The sequence below is a fragment of the Lissotriton helveticus genome, chromosome 1_1 (genome assembly GCF_964261635.1).
Source record: "Lissotriton helveticus chromosome 1_1, aLisHel1.1, whole genome shotgun sequence".
NCBI classification, from domain to species: domain Eukaryota; kingdom Metazoa; phylum Chordata; class Amphibia; order Caudata; family Salamandridae; genus Lissotriton; species Lissotriton helveticus.
In genome coordinates, this window is record NC_136057.1 from 350,279,823 (window position 1) to 350,301,033 (window position 21,211).

Below are 21,211 nucleotides of genomic sequence, written 5' to 3' on the forward strand. Positions count from 1 at the left end.
AGTCCCAGGCTCTCCACATCACTGGAGTCAAGCTATCCAGGCTGAAGAAGGCTGATAGCCAGAAACCGGTCCTTGGATGCTTGATTCCGGTCTAGGAAAGACATGGCTTGGTAGTTCGGGCTGGACTGTTCCCATGAGGCACAGGGTCGAGGCTGATTTGCATATAGCCATTGTCTGACCTAGGGTGGTGTGGAGTGCAAAAAAACGATGGATTTAGGCCCAGATCTTTGTACTGGGGTGAATGTAAGACATTGTTCTGCATTCTGTCCATCAACTGTGTTTTTTGCAGTTCTCCGGTGGCTACCTGCGGCGAGGCAAGGGCTCGTCGCCAATCAAGCAGCTGACTTATGTCAATAAAATCTAGGCAAAAACAACTCTTCAGCTCCAATACAGGACATGGCAGGTAAATAAAACAGTACAATTCTCCCTCCCTCCCCCACCCACACCAACCCCCCAATTAGGTTGTGAGTGCCCCTCCCTGTCCCCCAAAAACAATAAACAAGCAAACCATAATAGTGAATGTAAGGGAATCATCCCGTGGGGTGACGTGAGGACGCAGGCAAACCACCCCCACTCTTTTGGTGGGGTGGCGGAGACTATAAAACACTGCCACCGACCAAGGTGCACCACAGCAGCCACCATCCAGGACTACCAGATAACCATGTACACCCACCATTAATTGGGTGGGAACACCTTTTTCGTGAATACCACCTGTCCCCGGTCATATAGAATTCGCAAAACCCAGTATCGTTACCAACTGTATGACATTTATCTGCGTTTCCAGCGATTATGACCAGGACCTTCAATCATTGTCACTCATAGCCTTCTCAGTCTGCGAGTCATTCAGCACTCCCAACTGTTTGTGATCTTTCGTCATCTGTTTCGCATATGCAAGGGCAGCCTTGGCGTCCGTAAAAAAGTGGGCTTGCCGTGACCTTGAACTCTCCGCTTGGCAGGATAGATCAAGACGTATCTGGTCCCAATCTGCTGGAAGATTTTCTTCGCCGGTATGAAGTCCCTCCGGGCCGTCTGTACCTGGAGAGTGAAGTCTGGGTATAGAGCTATGTGATTCCCTTTATATTGAATTTCTCCTTTCTCCCTTGAAAGCCTGAGAATCGTGTCTCTGTCTCTGTAGTTTAGGACCCTCGCTATGATTGGTCGTGCCGGCGCACCCGGCTTCGGCCTGGGACCCAGCGTATGATGAGCTCTTTCAATTAGGAACATGGCAGACAGCTCAGGTCCAAAAAGGTCTTTCATCATTTCTTCAATGAACTTATCCATATTCTGAATATCTGTTGTTTCTGCTATTCCCGTAATTCGTATGTTATTCCTTCTCGATCTGGCTTCCAAATCCTCCTTTTTCTGACTGATTAGCTGTAGCACTCCATCCATTCCTCGCAGCTTGTTGTCCATGTCCGTCTGTCCTTCCTCCGTTTCCGTAACCCTTGTCTCCAATATGGCCATTCTACCCTCTTGCTTCTCAACACAATGTGTTATTCTGTCCATCCTTTCCGCCAGTGAGTCCATCTTGGAGTCTATGCCTTGCAGACTGGACTTCAAATCCTTAAACATTTCCCTGATATCATCTGCGGGCGGTGGATCCGTTGCGCTACATCCGGGTAGATCCTGTTGACCTGTGTCGCTATCCGTGGATTTATTGGATTTTTGTAAAAATTTATTTTCGGTTGACGCGTTTCTGGCTTCCCCATGACGGTGATCTACGCTTGTTGAGGAGTTTTACTCTGTAACCCAGATACTGGTACGTACAGTGTAGGCTCACTTATGTCGCCACTCAGCGACTCCACGATGTAGGGGTCTAACCTTCGCCCTCTCAAGTCCTTTCACTTGTGTACTACTCGACTCTATCCTGGGGTCGCCCTCAAACTCCTGTTGTACGCAGCCTGTTGAAATGGGTAAACTTGTCGCTTGAACCTGTCCGCTGCGTCCCAGTCTACTCACAATTATGGCGATCCATTAATAAAGGTTAAGCACCCTAAGTTGTAGCTGGCAAGAGGGGAGACCACATTGTAGGCAGGCACACACAGCGCTATAGATAGTCTGCGTAGCCTCCTTCGCCTATATATAGGTCTCTCTGGCCCCTCCACTCCGCAGGAATATTCACCACAGCGCACCCGCCGCTCTCTGCATAAAATGGCTGCCAATATAGTACGGGGCCAAGCGTCCATGACCCACAGAGGCGGTCCGAGCCACCGCCACACACAGCCAGTACGCTCCACACCACCTCTGCTCATGTACCAGGGCCCAACACCGCCCCTCCAAGGTTTCCGGTGCGGTAGGAATAATCAGGTCACTTACTGGTATGCAGGCTCACAGGCCTCCGTCTCGTCGCATAAAATTGCGGCTGCATGGGTCCCCTCTCTGGCAATAGGAGGCGGCGGGCTATCCTCTCAGATGCTTGCCTTCAGTGAGCCGCAGAGCACCGAATGCATAGTGTGCCCTGCAGCCCACACAGGATGACCAGTCCCCAGGTTTAATCTGGAGCCTCCAAGCACTCGGTGGTGGCAGCAGTCCCCCACCCACACTGTCCCCTCTGTCCAAGTCGGCCGACGCGAGAACAGACCCTCTGCTCACCCTGTCCAAGCGCACATTCGTCGCCGCCCCCACCAGGCCGAGGCTCCCAGCGGAGTCCGCGGTTGGATCTCCGCTTCCAAACCTCACCACGGCAGCAGGAGACGCTCCTCCGCCATCCACGGCACTCTAAGCGGATGAGTTTGTGACTCTAGGTCCCGGCTCTTCTCGGCTCACCATGGAGTAGGCCTCCGCCCGGCAGCGTGCATTCGTCCATTGACCAGCGCCAGCTCGCCCTCAAAAGTCTATTGTGGTGTCCTGGGCCATCGAGGCGTCCTCCGCAGTATAGTGGACCCTGGTCAGCGTATCCTGCACGGATTAATTACGGATTTTTCACGCTCAGCCGGCGGATCCGCTCTAGTATGCTGCCATTCTGCTGCTCAGGGTGGCCACGCCCCCCATGAAGAACCCACAGTTAAAAGCCATTCTCCAAAGACGCTTAGCCCTTTAGCACACAAATTCATGAAAATAGTGCTAGATGAAGGTGGTAGTTTGTTTTTTGCAGAACCCTAGTCTATGTTCTTTGGTAGTTTGGCGGTGTTTCTGCTGAGGTTGAGGGTACAGGTATGAGCCCCATGTTCATACAGTAAATGTATCATCTATCCCAACAGTAGCCTTTTTCAGAAGCCATTGCTGAGGAGCTTGGAAAATAAAACAAAAATACAAATGTAGACTTACTTTGTCCCCTGCATCCCTTTAACCTCATGTTACAGCTCCCTGTTCTTCTCATCTGAGAACCTTGTAAACCACTCATCCTCAAATAAATTCACCTCTGTAGAAACTGCACAGTGGACTGGATCATACCAAAACACTCTCTCTGGGCCTTTGCCAATTTGGTAAAGCTTTTCTGGTGCTTTCGAAAGCCTCATACTTTACATATCACACTGCACATGACCACTGATTCTCCCCTTTGAATTTTGATGGTTGTCATCTTAAGGTAAGACCACCTGTCTCTTTCAGTGTTCTTGCAGAATACCTGGTTGTTCAGGCTAAATCCTTGATCTGGCCAAAGGTCTGAGATATGCTGTCGTCATCCTGAGGGTCTAATGTTCCCATGCTAACAGTTGGACTTTTGTCTACTGCCAGTCTGTGGAACACCTTATTTTCTGAAATGTGTAAAATCGAGATGCGACTGGTTACCTCTGTAAATGTCAATTGTTTTAACCTTTGCATTTGGATGCACTTCTACAGTTCAAATGATATACAAATATGTTTGGGATTGGGATACAGTGGACTCTTGTTTGGTTTAGTGGAGTGTGCAGAATCATAGTTATATATCAAGGCCAACATAGCTGTGGTTATACTAAAATTCTTAGTACTGGGGCATGTACAAGGAGTAAATTGCTTCTAACCTCGTTTCCAGTTTCTATAACAAAGTTGGGGGCTTTCTGTACTGTATTGCTTAACTGTAGTTTGTGATGTGCATTGTGTGTTTCCTTTTAATTTCCCTAGAGTTCCATATCCTCAATGTATTCTCAAAGTTAAAATAACATTCATTACTGCTCAGTTTATGTTTCAAAACTCACGTTTAATAAATGTATTACTAAAACATGATTTGGTAGCGCACTGTCTTTACAAACCGAATATTTTCCATTAAGATGGCCACAAACGTTTCCCACTAACATGCAGTCTTACTGATACTATATATAGTATAAGCAGTTTTCTGTGGAAATTGGGTTTCAGCAACAATGTTAATGATTTGCACATCACCAAGTAAAGAGTTCTGATTTGTTTTCATCCTATTCAAAACTTTTTTTCATCAAACAGAATTACAAAAAAGTGCTTTAATAGCTACTAAAATAAATTTTGAAATGTTAGTACAGTTCATTTACATGCTATTTAAATGCTGTGTGTTAGGAAAAAACTGATATCTCTAAGCCTTTCATTTCACTCTCTTTATGCAGTGCAATTATCAGACAAAATCCTCCAACTTTGCTGCGTATTTTATTGTGGAATTGTGTTTAATTTTCTTTCTCTTACTGCAAATTGTAAGATAAGCTGAGAGTGGACAATCGATCAATCAGGTGTTTATAAATCGCGCTACTCACCCGTGAGGGTCTCAAGGCGCTAGTGGGGGCGAGGGTGCAGCTCCGGTTCAGTCGAAGAGCCAGGTCTTGAGGTTCTTCCTGAAGGTGTGCAGGAGAAGGTTCTTCCACCAGTTCTGTTTCTGCAGATGCGGGGGGGTCTCCGCCAGGGCGAGGTCGGTGGAGCTTAGGTTCCATTTAGGTACGTGGAAGGAGACTCTCTCGTTGAGGTATTCGGGTCCGATGTGGAGGGATTTGTAGTCGTGGGTGAGAAGTTTGATGGTTACTCTCTTCTCGACAGGGAGCCAGTGGAGGTCTTGTAGGTGTTGGGGCATGGGTTTGTGCTGTGGGATCCCGAGGATGAGTGTGGCTGCGGTGTTCTAGATGGATTGGAGCTTATGTAGATGAGTTCTGTTGATTCCGGCGTAGAGGGTGTTGCCGTAGTCCAGTCTGCTGGTTATGAGTGCCTGGTTGACGGTCCTTCTGCATTCGGGGGTATCCATTTGATGGTCTTGGGGAGGATGCAGAGACAGTTGAAACTGGTGGAGGCAACGGAGTTGATCTGGCGGGTCCTGGTGAAGAAGGAGTCTAGGATGATACTGAGGTTCCGTGCGTGTTCCGTAGGGGTGCGTGGACTGCGGAGGGCCACCAGGTGTTGTCCCAGGCGGAGGTGGAGGGTCCGAGGATGAGGACCGCAGTCTTCTCAGAGTTGAGTTTCAGGCAGCTCTCTTTCATACAGACTGCGATGTCCTTCATTCTTTCCTGAAAGCAGAGTCTGGTGTCCTCGGGTTCTTCGTGAGGGAGAGGATGAGCTGGATGTCATCGGCGGATGCTATGCTGAGACCATGCTGTCTGACGCTGGTTGCGAGGGGGGCCATGTAGATGTTGAAGGCTGTTGGGGCTGAGCGATGATCCTTGGAGTAATCTGCAGTGGATCTCTGTGGGTTTGTAGAGGAAGGGAGGGATTCTGATTCTCTGGGTTCTGCCGAAGAGAAAGGATTGGAACTAGTTGAGGGTGGTTCCTCATATCCCAGCGTCATGAAGTCTGGCTGCAAGAGTGCGATGTGAGACTGTGTCGAAGGCTGTGGAGAGGTCTACTAGAATGAGGGCCGCAGTGTGTCCCTGGGTGAGTCTCTGAACGCAGATCAAATGTGACAAGAAAAAAACAAGATTTATAGGCATCTTTATTCCTCATTCACTTTCTGAGAGAACAGAACAGCTGTTCTTTATCAGCTCGCCAGAATGAGCCAGTAGGCCTGAAAATAACTAGCCCTGATAAAAACTGATTTGCTGTAGTAAGTGGGTGAGTTGATTTCTCGGGGCCTGGGCAGTGTTGCTGGTTGGTTCTGATCTTATTTTCTTTTACTTTAGGCTGTCCATGGGAGTACATGTACTTTCTCACTGTCCATGCTGCTTATGTCTTGCCCCCAACCCACCTATTGGTTCTGCCATCCTTCCCACGTTGGATCGATAAATTAAAAAAAGCAAACAGCGCCTGCATCATTCTGCTGATGTGCAGGCTTTTAGACAAATACGCACACATACATGCACCTGCGTGAACCAGCAGAAAGATGCGCCCACCAGCGTTGGTCAAGTCATTGTGCCTTTTTAAAATGATTTATTTGCTGGTGCAGCGCAGATCAGGAAAGAGAGTTTTGCTTTCTTCAATAAGGTGTACAGCTTTGCCAATACTTGTATTTGTGTTGGTCTTTTGGGACCTCCTAGCAATCTATTGGCAGTGGGTGACTATCTTCAGAGTTTTTCAAAGTTTTTTTTGTTTTTTTTTTACCAATTTCAAAATGGCTGCCCCCGGTTACACACTTGTGACGGGCATCTAGAAATGGGTTTCTATTATTTTTACAAAACCATTGACAGTTGGCCAATGTTGTATGCTCATCCTTTACAGCTATCTTTGAATGATTTTGTTAAAATATTACAGATGCATTCAGAGATGGCCAATGTGGATGCATTCACATCTTTGCATGCATTTGTAATATTTTTGCAATGATATTTGGAGCCGGCCACACCGGATCCCCACACCTTTGCAACAGCCTACTATGCCCAAAAAAGCATTGGCAAAGCCAGTAGGTTTCACGGGCAAAACCTATTAGTTTTGCCAGTGCTTATTCAACCTTCTCTTTGAAACTTCTGCCCTTTCCTATGATTGTTCTGATTCCACTCCTTTGGAGCCTGTCGCTCATCTTTATTTCCAGTCCCCACACTTTGCTGAGAACAGGAAGAGTCAGGAATCAGTTGTGTCCATCATTTGTAATCCCTAATAGAACTGTGCCTTCCACTTTGGTTTAGTATGGTAAAGTCCATGACTGCAGATCCCCCAGGAATTAGCTATAGGACTATGTATGAGGGTTTGGCCAGCGCTCCTCACCCTACAAATATAGGTGCCATCCATCTTTTCCGAAAAGTGAGATGCCCTAGTAGCACTTTTTGTGGCTAGGGATTGCAGTTGCTCAGGTTGTAGCTGTTTCTGAATGAATCTAGAGGTGTTGTACTTCCACCCCTTTTGCTGGACTTTCCTGGTGCCTGAAGCTTCAGCTTTCTCTTTTTAAAGGGCTGCATCAGTTTGGACATGAGTCCGCGTCTCTCCCAGCCCCACTATTGGGTTCGACATTTTAGTCCCAGTGTTCTGTCGCTACTTTAGGTACTGTTCGGCTTCCCTCCCCGGCATTTGCTGAGATTTCAATGTAGATTGTGGAGGAACTCTTGAATGTTTTTACCTTTTCAATGGTTAAAGCGGCTTCTGAGTTGATGGTCAGTGTAACACAAAATTGTTGAAATTGGTCTTGCTTTTGTTTTTCAGCTTCCCATTCACCAGCTTCCCCTTCTTTGGCAAAGCAGAGAGCCAAAATGAATGACATTGTGGTTGTGACTCCTGGAATCCTGTCATTACGTAATGTCAGCAACGACCCAGAAGTCATTAAGCTGCAAGAGATCCCGACCTTTCAGCCTCTTCTCAAAGGTCAGCCCTGCTTTCACATGATTTGTTCCTGACTGTCTCCCGGTTGCAAATGTGGGCTGTCGACTTTGACCAAATTACTTTACGTTGCCATTTCTGGAATTTTTTAAAGGATGTACAGTGTACTCTGGGGCAGTACTTATTACCTCTGGCCAAGGCATGGTCTGTATTTTTAGGCAGTAAAATGGTAAACAAAGCATTTTCATGCCGTCGGTTATCACACAGTCAAATAATCACACTGTTGTATCACAAAACTATTAAGATGCACCTCACTAAACCATGAATGAATTGTTTATGCTGTAAGGGGTGTTGGGTATCCTGATTAAAGCCTAAATACATAAGCCTGAAGTAGCACAAATTGAGTGAAACATTTAAAAATATTTCGGTCTTGTGGCACTAGGAAAGTGACATGGTTGAACTGGTACAGTGGAAAGGGCTTTTATACAGGCAGTGAGCCGCAGCTACTGCTAACATACATGGAGATGTATACCTAAGGATATAGAGGTAAACTATTGTGGACATATGACACTGATGGGAGAGCTACGACACAGAACAAGAGTGAGTGGGTGTTTAGGCATTGTACAGAATTGTTACAACACTGAAATTGTATCACATAATTTGCACAACACTTATAATTGCAGGAACAGTGTTAAATCTATTCACTCAAAAAAAGTAAAGTGCCATATGTCTCCCCCTTTGCCTACATCCTCACTGAGAACATGCGCAATTGATTTTCTTGCCAGCTCCACAGATCCTTCATACTCAAAGAAAATCAGTTTGTTTCTTAACATTTATTTGTCTTGGACAGTGTGTTTATCATCTCCCAATGCACACACTAATACTCTCACTTTCTCAGTCTGCAAAGACTCAAAAGTACCCAGTCTCCTTAAACCCTCCTACCCTTTCTGCACGTCCATTGTTCACTTTATTTTCTACATTTACTTGTTGAGGTCTCCAGCACATCTATGATCTAGGCACCAAAGACACTCAAGTACATGGATTATACGACATCACAGTTCCTCAAAAGAAAGATGCACTTTGCCTCTACACTGTTTGCCCTCCTTCCATTACATGAAACAGGATCTACTGCTTCTCTACTCTACCACACTTAAACACCATTCACCCAACCAATAATTCTAACACAAATATGGTCTTACAGTACGTTTGTGCCCCTGCTGCCTCAGTCAAGGCTTAGACCATGTGAATCTACTCTCCTCACTGTTGATGAATGTGTATGGAGGTGCCGGATGTATGGTCAGTCCGTGTTTGTGATTGGGGAAGGTGTATCTGTGAGCGTTTACCCTCCTCAGCAGCATTGCAGATGCACATAGCAAACAGGTGAAGAATCAACACCTCTTTAGAACCATATTCGGCAAACCGCTTAGATAGTGCACATACACACTCTGTCCATGCTCAGTTGTGATGGAAGAGGTTGACATTAATCCTATTTGTCCAAATGCGGCATGAGATTTAATCCCTAATAAATTGACATGTACCTGTCTAACCAGTCACAACAAGGAACCCCACGTGTCCTAAAACCTGGAAACCCAGGCAACATCAGACGCTCCCCCACTCTGCACACCTTCAGGAAGAGCCTGAAGACCTGGCTCTTCGGCTGTTCCGGAGCTGCACACCCTCCCATCCCTCTACCCGCACCTTGAGACCCTCACGGGTGAGTAACTTGCTTAAAAAACCCCTGATTGATTGATTGATTAATTGGTTGAAAGAAGGGTAAATGTGAAAAGCAAATTTAATAGTAGGAATCAAAATAGAAATAAAGTTAGTCAAAAAAAGTGTTACATTTGGGGAAGTTCTGATCCCCTAGTAAAAATTGCCCTGCTCTAAATCAGAAGCGCTCTGTATATGGTATTAAGGGAAACTATGCTAGGGCGTGCAAAAGGAGAGGGTGGGAGCAAAAAGTAAATGCTATAAATGACAATGTTGATTTTTATTCTGACTATTCAACAACTGATGACAGTAGTGAAAAGGAAGGATTGTATTTTTTGTATAAATGGTTCTGTCAAAACATCTTCTGAGGTTGTAAGCATTCTAACAAAGGCGTGTAGAAACAAACCTGTGTGTGAGAATAAATTGGGGTTGTTCATGTTTAATTGTAGGCTTACCTTAAACAATTGTAGACAAGAAGGTGTAGAGGGAGAAGTAAGAAGTAGTGTTGGGTGCCTATCTGTTATATTCAGATATTGCACCAGAAAGTTTCACAGGCAATCCGATATCTATGGGGGTGCAAAACTGTTAGTTTTGAATTTAAAAATAGAAAAGCTATTTGAGGGTCCATTAATGTTTGGACGGATTGACTAAAGGGCCTTGACATAATTTTGAACCATAACAGTCCCGAGCAAGTACTGATAGTGAGGAGTAGTACGCAAACAGTAATGGAATTATTGGACAAGTTTCCCAAAGTATTTTCTATTAATATTGGTTTGTTAAAGGGTTTAAAAAAAAAAAGTCCTTAAAAGAAATACTGAACCCAAAGTGCACAAAATGAGAAATGTACCTTGGATTGTGAGGGAGGAGGTGAATGTTGAAGAGGAAAGACTGGTAAAAGCTAGGATGATAGAGCCAGTGAAGGCCTAGGATTGGATTGCCTCTTTTGTTGTGGCAAGAAAACGAAATAGTAAGATTCGGTTGTGTGTGGACCTAAGGTACTTGAATGTAAATATTGTGAGTGGTTTCCAAGATCAATGAAGCATTGGGCACTGACGAAGAGGATGCAATTGTTTTCGTCAATAGATTTATCCTCCGCCTCCCATCAGGTTTGTTTGCACCCAGACAGTAAAAATCTTATTTGATATATATACCTTTTGGCTTGGCTTCCGCAGTATTTTAAAAAATGTACCTACAATCTCTTTAAGGAATTTGAAGGCACAATGGGCCATATGTATGAACACATTTTCCCGTAGACACAGAATGGGCAAAACCCTTTGATACATATGGCCCAATATTTTTTCAGGACGTTATTTTAGTAATGAGAAAGAACAGGAAGCCGCATGATATTCACTTAAGTAAGTTGTTAATTACCTTGTAGCAACATTGGTTGTCTGCAGAGTTTTCGAAGTGAACGTTTTGGGTGCAAACACTGAACTACCTTGGTCATGAGGTGAGCAAGGAGGGCATAAAACCCAAAAGAGAATTGATTAGTGCTATTTGTAATGCACCAGTACCATCTTACAAAGATGATTCGCGCTATTTTTTGAGGATTAGTGGAATTCTACTCAAGTTTTTACAGAACTTTTTTAAATGAGGCAACTGTTGAAAGAAAAGGTTACAGTTGACTGGACTGCTAATGTACACAAGAATTTTGAATCAACCAGGAAAATGATCAGTGCTGCTAATGCTTTACATGGCTTTCATCCTGGTAATAAATTGATAATAAGGACTGATGTAAGCTGTCAGGGAATTGGAGCAGTGCTTTCTTAAAAAAATAGCGCTGGTAATGTACTGACTGTATTTTGCTTCTAGACAATATCTCCAAACGAGGAGAGACGCTCAGTGGCAGAAAGAGAAGCGTTAGCTGTGGGATGGGGACTTGAACACTTCAGAAACTTTGTGAGGGGGTTTGAAGGTTTGGTCAGGCACGATCATAAAGCTCTTCTGAAACTGTTATTCATGGAAGGTTTGTTGACTGCTACTCCAAAAATTGCCAGATTATTCATGAGGCAAATGGATTATAATTACAGAATGCTGTATGTGCTGGGGGTAAAGAATGAAGTAGTTTAATGTTTGAGTTGGTAGCCACTGCCATTATGTGAGGTGCAAGAGGATAGATTGGAAGAATTGAATGTGGCTTAGTCTGATGAGGAGGAGGAGTGTGCTATTCAATTCAATTCAAACTTTATTTCGTTTTTTTTTTCTAAACCATAAAAGTGCATAATAAAAGTACATCACATTAGAATTTAAAACCATCGTCACAGCAAAAGATTTTTAATAACTGACTAGGCCCTATGTCATGGATGGGGGAAAGATTTACACAATTCATCAGAAATTTCTAAAATCGCTAAAATGGAATAAAAGGTATAAAATATTTACATCAGGAAAAATTAGATAAGCGGGGGTATACTACATTTTTAATTCATACATTCCAATTAAAAACTATTACTATTCAGACAAGATAAAAAAATAGACAAATTGCTATTCAACAACCAATCGTTGCTATACACAAATTATGTTAAAAACCTGTGTCGTCTAAATATATTAAGGCAGTCTGCATACTATCCACTAGCTGCTTACATGATGGTCAACTAAAGTTACAGTTTCAAGCCATTTTTGGCTCTATGGAACATTGCACGCATAAGAAATCGAGACACACAAAATACTATCAGTCGTGCAGTATCTGATAGGAGAATTCGTTCTGCCTCCCTATAGTGTCTTACTTGCAGGGTTTTACATAAGGGTTTGATCCATCTTTCCCTCTGGATTTTGTACGCCGGGCAGAAAAATAAAATGTGTGAAACATTTTCCTTGACCAGTGTAACGTTTTTACAGAAACTGCATATGTCGGAGTCTTTATCGGGAGTCTTGTAGCCCCATTTGGATTTTTTAACGTTGGTCTGTAGGACCCCATATCTAAATTTGAGGTATAATAATTTTGCCACCGGGGATAAACCTCATCTAGAAAGGATTCAAATTTGGGCTCATCTTTAAACTGGAGGAACCTTATGGATAAGGGTCCTAAACTAGCATCCTGTAGTAAAGTTTCGCGTTGATAGTCCCAAAATCAGCGCTTTGCTATTTTGCTACAGGATTTAGTTAGGTTTTTCCCAATAAGTTAGTAGTCCTATTTTTTTGAACCAGGTGGCAATATGTTTGAACCAGGGGATATCCTTTACAATACCCTAGGGCATTAGCTCTTGTAGGCCCAGTCTGTAGTGGATAAGCTCATCAGTGGTCCAGATACTTATCCTGTACATGAGGGGACGTAGCGCTGCTAGACTATCAGTGCGCTTTAAGTTGATGTCCAAAAAAACAGGTACCAATAGTGTTCTTCTTGACAACGATAGTAACCTTCGCACAAAGTCATTCTCACCCACTTCAAAGTTATGTTTACAATGCGGGCCTCAAAGTTCTGCCCCATAGAGGGCTGCGGATTGTGCCCTACATTTGTAAACCTCAATGGCAGGCGATACAGCCTTTGAGGTACTCCCTCAGTGTTTCTTCAATATTGGCATTGAATTTTGGAGCAGGATTAATTTGTTTTTTTCTAATTGAGGTTTCCATGCCATTTTAGAATCTAACGTGATACCCAAGTAATTAAAACTGTTCGCATATTCCAATCTTTCACCTTGAAGTTCCAACTTTTTTTTGAAGAATATACTTGGGTTAATAGACATATATTTTGTTTTGCTCTGATTAATCTCGAGACCCTTTTTGGTACAGTATAAGTGGAAAGTGTTTATCAGATTTTGGAGCCCACCAGGAGTTTGTGAAATTAGAATAGTGTCTTCTGCAAAAAATAATGCAGAAATTGCCTCCCCCCCTAGCTTGGGTGAATCACTTTTACTTCCTTCGAGGAAGGAGGGGATGTCATTTACGTAGAGGGAGAACATGGTTGGCGCGAGCACACAACCTTGTCGCACTCCACGCTTCACTGGGATTTCTCTAGTGAGTTCTCCCCGGGGCCCCCATCTTACTTTTGCTAAATTATTTTCATGTATTCTAATTATTTGTACTAGCAATTCGATGGGCACTCCAAGGTTTCTTAAGTGGATCCAGAGACTGTTTCTAGGAACCAAATCGAAAGCAGCTCTTAGATCCACGAATGCTACATACAATGTACTATGTCTGACCTTAATATATTTCCAACACAGGCATAAAAACCTAAAAACCTGGTCGGTCGTACTAATCTTTTTTCGGAACCCTGTTTGGTATTTTGTTAGCAAGTCCACCTCTTCGATCCAGGACGATAGGCGCAACAAGATATGAATATTTTTTGTGGACTGCCTATAAGACTGATCGGGCGGTATTTCGCCGGATCCAGTCTGTTCCCCTTTTTAAAAATTGTGACAATCTCCGCCCCCCTCCATGATTTCGATATTGGGTCGAAGTTTGCTATGGCATTACATAAGCCATTCATATAAGGGACCCAGTGTCGGGCTCCACCACGATTCTCCTCTGGGATGTGCTGAGAGACCTCTACCCACACCCACGCAACCACCCCGCGGCCCGGTATATGTCACAGACCAACAGAATGATTCCGCGAGCGCGGGAAAGGAAGGGGACAGCGGGGAGGGAGATCTGAAACGACAAAGACAAGGTGTTTAGATTCACACCCCTCCCTATCTACTCTATAACTCTGAAACACTATCAGTGTTGTAATACCCCTTTCTTATCAAAACACCCTCATACCTGAAAAGGAAAATGCATAATCTTTGTATACAGGAGAGGGAGGTGAGGTCCTATCTGTGGCAGCAATCAGCTAAAAGGAACAAGAATGAGCATGAGATATCATAACATTCTCAACAAGTGCATAAGCTTCTACAGCACCTCACCTACCACTTTATGTCAGTGTTTTGCCTTGCGCCACTTCTTCCGTTTACATAGGTACCCCCTGTTGATTCCTCTCCTGCACCGTAAATAAAGCACAAAAGAGGTTGTCGACAAACAAATAATAAGCAATATGCTGCAGGTTCAATGCACCTTCATATCCTGTTTTTTCCCCGCATTAAAGAATGATAATATGTTACACATGGAAGAGTTTGTACACCTCAGTCTTGAGTTAGCACCGCACTCTTCCTTTGATACCAAATTGTTCCCACACGGGTGAGACTTGGATAGCGAGTTATAAACAACCAAAGCACAATAATCCAACTCGCTCAAATGTTTCTTGAATAGTTCTAGCCAAATATCGAGTTTCAGAAAGGTTTCCCCTGCAAGAGAATGCAGCCGCGATTCTCCGAAAACGGGGAAAACAAACACAGGTATATCGAGGACTCAGGTGGTTCTGACACACACAGCCGTGTATGTCTTCAGAAAGGAACACAGCGCAAGTTCCGCTTGTCCCGGGGTCCGTGTGCCTCCAGCCGGCAACCACACGGAAAGCTTCCTACTCACAGTTGTCCCGGTGAAACGTCCTCTCCCAATCTCGGCTCACGCTCGGCAAAATTATCGGCTCCGTTCTCCCTTGCTTCCTGGCTTAAGTTCCGGGGCTGCGCGGCTGACGTTATGCGCAGCGTAACCCTTGGCCCTCTGGGATTTGTGGTTCCAAGGAAAGAGGTTGCCGGGTACCACGCATTGCGCGGACAGCGGCCCACGAAGACCCATTCCTGACACCCAGGTTGTCAGATCGTGTTTTAACACCATCGCTGCTGATGGTTTTCCCCTCCTGTGCTGCTTTCCATGATTTACCATTGTTCATGACAAGCTCAGCTCGTCATCAGCACAGCTCAACCGTGCCTCATGACGAGCTGAGCTCGTCATGAGCATCAAAGGGGTTAAAAGGTCTGCGGGTATTTTGTCTATTCCCGGCGCTTTCCCAGATTTTAATGTTTCAACAACATAGTTTGTCTCTTTTAATGTGAAATGTAAATTAGCTGCCTTCACTGACTCAATCATATCACCCGTCAACTCTGATTTATTATCATTGGGTTCATTTTTTGATTCAGAATAGAGCTTGGGGAAGTGATTGACCCAGGTATCCTCATCCAGAAATAAATGTCGCTGTTTGCTACCAGCCCTATTACCTTTCGTCATTAGGTTCCAAAACCCTGCCTGGTCCTTTGTCTTGGCTGCTCAAATAAGACCCTCCCATATCTCTTCGTCCCAGGCTCTTTTGGCGGCATCAATTATTTGATTATATGCACGCCTTAGTGTCTTTAGTTTACATAAGTCCTTTCTTTTTATTGCTACTATTAGCTCCGACTTTGCTATACGACAATCCTTAGAGTACCAGGGTTTTTCATTACTGACCCTGTCACTTGCCTTTCCCCTCTTACTTTGGGTTGTTTTACTTAGTATGGGACCGAGAGCTTCTACCAACCTACCATGTAGATCAGATATTGAGATTGGTGCTGGGTTGCTCTCGGTGTACTTAGATAATGTTTCTGATAAGGCTAAATAGATTTTGATCAGTGCCCCTTCATCCCCTAAGATGTTGGGCCATTTTATAGCACGATCATTCCTATTTAACATTATCTGGTCATCCAGAGTGCCGTAATTGTCTTTTATGGAATTCGCTATAGAAAGGAGTTCTGGGGAAGCCCGCAGGGACAAAGGTAAATGATCACTCTCTGTTCTAGTGATTATTTTAAGGTCACGCAAGAAGCTCCAACAACTTAGTTACACCATCATATAATCTATGTATCTTTGCGAATTCCCTCTAAGGAACGTGTGGGACTTAGGTCTATCAGAAGGAAGGCGACCATTGCAGGATCTAAGGTTGTGAGCCAAGGTTAGTCCTAAAAGCTGAGTCACTGCTGCAGTGCATTTGACCTGTTTTTCACTAGCCAAGGATGGAATGGTATATGCTTGATCCTGTAGCTCCATCAGATCACCAAAACCATGTACCGGCTCAAAATTACAGTTGAAATCACCAGCAGTAAATACCCTTGGGCAATGGCCTAAAGTGTCTAGAGCACAGTCGAGCTGGTTGATAACATTCCATACACCCTGTGAGGGCGATGGTCTATTATAAACAGTAAAGAGATATGTGACTTTATCTTCTTTATCTCTAAACTTTAGACCCAGTATGTCTTGGGAATGAATGTCTAGGGAGGTAATCTCGATTTGCAAAGATACACGAACCTAAATGACAAGTCCTCCAGAGGGTCTTCCTTTTGATGAACGTGTTGCCCCGACCCCATACGTTTTATATCCTACCCTATAGGGGCTTCCTAGCATCCAAGTCTCCTGCAGGAGTATGATATCATACGATTCTATAAATGAGTGCCAGTTTGGATCCACCAAATTTCTGTTTAACCCTGCGATGTTCCAGGAGACGATGGATAAGTCTGGACAGTTGCTATATTTTCTAGGACAGCAGGATCTATTGGTCAGGGTCTCTGCACTCGGAATTACCTTTGGGTCTTGACATATAGTAGGTAATGTACTAGGCGGGGTTATTTGAATAACCCCCATAGGTCTATCCCCATTAGTGTTGTTTTCCTCTTCTACACAACTAATTGTCTGTATGACATTAATTCCCTTTAGGGCTTCCTTCTGAGCTAGGGTTAAGAGGGGCTCATAGTCCCCCGTAGGCTTGGCACTCTCAGTTGGCAGTCAGTCAACCCCCTCCATCCCCATGAGTGAAGAGAATCTGTTATGGATGGGAATGTTAAACATGGGTGGCCTGATGGTACCGAGGCTTTATTTCCGTGTCTCCATGGGTTAGCCACTAGAGATATCGGATAAAAGTAACTCAAGGCTCTTGCGGTTATACCTCCCTCATAGCCCTCGCAATACCATTCGCGAATGTGATTTGTCACCCTGCAGTCTCGGAAGTTTATTATAATTATATCTCCAGGGATGTCCTTTGGTCTCCTCCCTACCCATCCCGTCCTTCTGACGTTTATGATTTCACCATCCAAATGAGAAGGAAGTGGTCTGTTTGCCCTTAGCCAATACATGGCTTTATTCTTAAGGGTCTGATAGCTCTCAAATTTCCCTGCAGGAAGTGGAGGGACTCCTGTTAGTATAATTACGAGAGGTTCTGCCTCAGGTGGCAGGTCAATACAAATCGGAGGCCCCGTTGTCTGCTTAACCTTATCGGGGGACCTCTGTTTTTTGTCCTCAGTTTTCTTGTCATTTGTGATAGGGGGTCTATTTTCATCTGTCTCTTTTTGTCTAGTAAGATCTGAAGCCGTGTTCAAAATCTGTGTGCTGTTTATTCTATCATGGTCTTTGGGGGTTGGCTTACTACTATTTTTATTAGTGGGAGCAGACTGTCATACTCTCACCTCCCGAGTCAGTCGTAGAGGATTGTCTGGGCAACAGCTCTTTTAGTAGGTTAGGGTTAGCAATTACAGTGTCAGTAATGGACCCTAGTTGCTTGTTTATGCGCTTGACTCTTTCCACTATAGGTAGCAGCAAGGATTTGAGTAATTGCTCTATATTACTCATTAGACTTTGCTGGGGAACTGTTATTAGATCCCCCTTGTTAGTCTCACTTGAGGCTGGACCTAAGTTTTTCTTTGGGGTATTAGTGGATCTACGAGATTTGGCTCTGTTTCCCCTTTGCTTCGTACCCCCCTCTTCCTTTTTTGGGGAATACCCACCCCTGTGTGTTTAGCACTTATGGTCTTTTTAGAAGTGTCTTTGCTGGGAATTTCAAGCAGTGAGTCTTCCAGTGAAGTTTCCAGTAGTGAATCTAAGGTGGTATCAGAAATAATTGGGTCCCTGTGAATCACTGGTCGGACTGGAGAATCTTGTAATAGCAATGGGATGCCTGTATCTCTTAGTTGGTCGTTGTTATCAATGGTATATGTAGGCGTTTTGGCTAGATTTATAGCCCCCAAGGACGAACGTTTGTTTTGCCATTCGGTAGATATTCATCTCTCAGTAAGGGCTATTTCTTTTTCCAATACTGAAGCAGCCCTTGTAATGAAGGCGTCCAAAGTCCCTCTAACAGACCCACCCATTGATGACCTCCGCCCCAGGCTCGGGATATTATTCATTATTTGTGCACTATGTTTAACACAGTAAACAGTATAAATCAAGTAGGACCAGTTAATGCACGATAAGAAACCTTACTAGAATGTCAAGGAGATCGATGGACCAAGAGGGGTGGGCCAGCCCCGGACGGCCGCAGACGGCCCGCCCTCTGCCCGGGCGCATCCCGCGACGCGGGACAAGTGCAGGATCTTTAAGCGCCTCCGGGAGCGGAAGTGCGGCTGGTGGGCGGGGCAGTCCCGCAAGGTGCTCTGGGTAATGTGGTCCCCACGCACTGCGGCCGCTGAGTGGATAGGTTGCGGCTGCGGGGGGGACAGTCAGGCAATGGCGCACTCAGGGCGCGGGAGACAGCGGGGCCAAGCAGCAAAGGTTCCTCCTGTCAGCGAGAAACTTCCAGGTGAATTTTAGGCGTTCCTTTTCTTCAGAGTTCACCCGCTCCCCTGGACAAGCGCAGGATCTTTATGCGCCTCCAGGCGTGGAAGTGCGGCTGGTGGGCGGGGCAGTCCCGCAAGATGCTCTGGGTAATGTGGTCCCCCCGCACTGCGGCCGCTGAGTGGATAGGTCGCGGCGGCGGGGGGGACAGTCAGGCAATGGCGCACTCAGGGCGCGGGAGACAGCGGGGCCAAGCAGCAAAGGTTCCTCCTGTCAGCGAGAAACTTCCAGGTGAGTTTTAGGCGTTCCTTTTCTTCAGAGTTCACCCTATTGCTATTACAAAGGAGGAATGGACTTAAGCTGTGTGTAAGGATACAAGGATGAAGCAAGTAATCATATGTGGTGGTTGGGTGGATTGAGAAGAAATTTCTGGAGTAGGACTCTCACAATTTGTAGACATTTTTGAAGAGTTATCCATTATGGGTGAGAATTTGATGAAGGGTGATAGAATTGTACCGCCAGTGGATTTGAGGAATAAAGTAGTGGAGTTGGGTTAGGAGGGGTATTTTGGCATTGTGAAAAGCAAGAAAAGGATAAAGGAAAGGTACTGGTGACTAGGGATTGATGCAATGGTGGAACTTATTGTTAAGGAGTGTCCTGAGTGAATGGGAGTTTAGATTTATCCTCCATCTCACGAATTGACATTGGTCACATTGGAATGCCCTAGTATGGCTTGGAAAACCATTGGTGTGTACATTATGGGTAGCAGCGGGAAAAACTCGCAGCATTTCAGTCCACGGAATTCCGCTGACTTACATGAAAACTCCCTGAGATTCAACAGAGTTCCATGAGCAGGCGGAAATCGGCACATTGCCTTGCTCGTGCAGAGTGTTAGCTCCTGGAACTTGTTCCGTGCTGCAAAATCAGTGCGAATGTCATAACACGGCACACCGGAGGGCGCTGCTTTTTTGCTGACGCTCAAGTCGTTTTTGTTAACTTCAGCTGCAGTTTCTCACTGCAAATAGTCATTACTGCCCTAGTTGAGAAATTCTTGCTTGCACTTGCTAACTTATCATTGGTGAGCCATGTGCGAGTAAATACTCCAATTTGGCCATATTTCCGCTTTTATAAGCGTAACACGGAGTGGCCAAAACTCTGCATGTTTTAGTCGCCATGGATTTGTTTTGGAAATGGCCGTAAGTAGCCTTCGTTGAGTTTGTTAATGCTGAAAGTGTGCTCAAGTTTTTGGATGAATTGTTTGAAAGGATAGGTATACCTAGGAAAGTGATTATGAATAATGGCTCTCAGTTTAATACACAGCAAGATGAGTCATTTATAATGTGCAATGATGTGGAGCACAAATGCACAACAGTCTATCATCCCAAAGCAAATGGAGAAGTGCAACGATTCAACTGTGTTAGTAAAGTTATTCTATAGATGGCTACTGGTAGGAAGGAAAAATAGATGTTGGAGTTGAAGAAAATAGTGTTGTTCTCTGGAATTACACCAGATGTCACTAGGTATAGTCCTTTCACGTTAACATGAGGCAGAGTTCTTTCACAAAGGATTCTTAAGGGTGGATGACTGAGTCTAAACAAGTGTTTGGTCACTGGATGTGGTTAAAGAGAGTATCGGGAGCGTGCTGATAAAGTATAAGTGTTTATAGTACTTGAAATCTGAGAGCAAATATGGTACGTTTGCGAGTTGGTAAAAAGGTACTAGTTAAAATACCTAGTAAAATAAAAAAGAGTGTATTTTCTAAGCCTTTGAAGATAGAAGAACTGTATGTGAATGCTGGTAAAATAGGTGATAGACATGTGCAGCCTATGAGTAGGATGGCAAGGTTTAAAAGTGGCAGAAGAAAGAAAGGGAAAGTGATGTGGTGAGTAGGTGATTTGATTGGTTAGATGAGAGGTGTTGAGAAAGGTAACGGCGTAGAAGAAAGATGCTCTTTTGGTATAGAGTGTTCTGGTGATATGGATACGGAGGGTTCGGAGGATAGTGTAAGATAGGGAAGATGTTGTAGGGAGAAAAAATAGATCTGAGTAAGTTGGGTTGCATGGTTAAGAGACTTGCATATCTGTTACTTAAACCACATTGTTTGTAGCTAATAGGGAGATATTGTTGGGGTTGGTTGTATGCTGGGGTTTGTATTTAGTGTAATGAATTATATAATGTTGGTTTTAGTAGTTTATAAAGAAAGTGTATATATATTTCTATATGTATTGTGAAGGGAAAGGAATTTGTTGTGTTCTTCATTCCTTATTGTTCCTGAGTTGCTAGGGTTGGTGCATGGGATGTGACACGATATGGAATGTATGGGTTCAAAGAAGATTCGGACCATATAACGCCGAGGCTGACTACCGCAAAACACTTCCTTTGAACCGATATTCATACGTTGCGGATTGGAGAGCTACTATTTGAGTGACTGCATTGATTGCTGACAGGGGAGGCTCGAGCGTCTTGCCATTCCGGTTCATGCTTTGTCTTCTTCTGTTGGGGTTTTACTGAAATAGAAACATATATGCCCGTCTATGATTTGGAAGTCATTACAGCGTTCTGGACAATTGTTATCCGGATCCGGTGTGAACCTTTTCACTTTGAATTTACGTGATTCTAAAGTGATAATCTT

General features: G+C 44.4%; 1 protein-coding gene across 5 annotated transcripts in view; it reads left to right on the forward strand.

The window, feature by feature from the left end:
- The window catches only part of BORCS5 (BLOC-1 related complex subunit 5), a 237,828-nt gene that overhangs the window by 73,560 nt on the left and 143,057 nt on the right, over positions 1 to 21,211 (forward strand). For all 5 annotated transcript variants that reach the window (XM_078673508.1, XM_078673524.1, XM_078673535.1 and 2 more), the window contains one exon: positions 7,432 to 7,590. In XM_078673508.1, the coding sequence (XP_078529634.1) occupies positions 7,432 to 7,590 (159 nt within the window). The remainder of the gene's footprint in view (positions 1 to 7,431; positions 7,591 to 21,211) is intronic.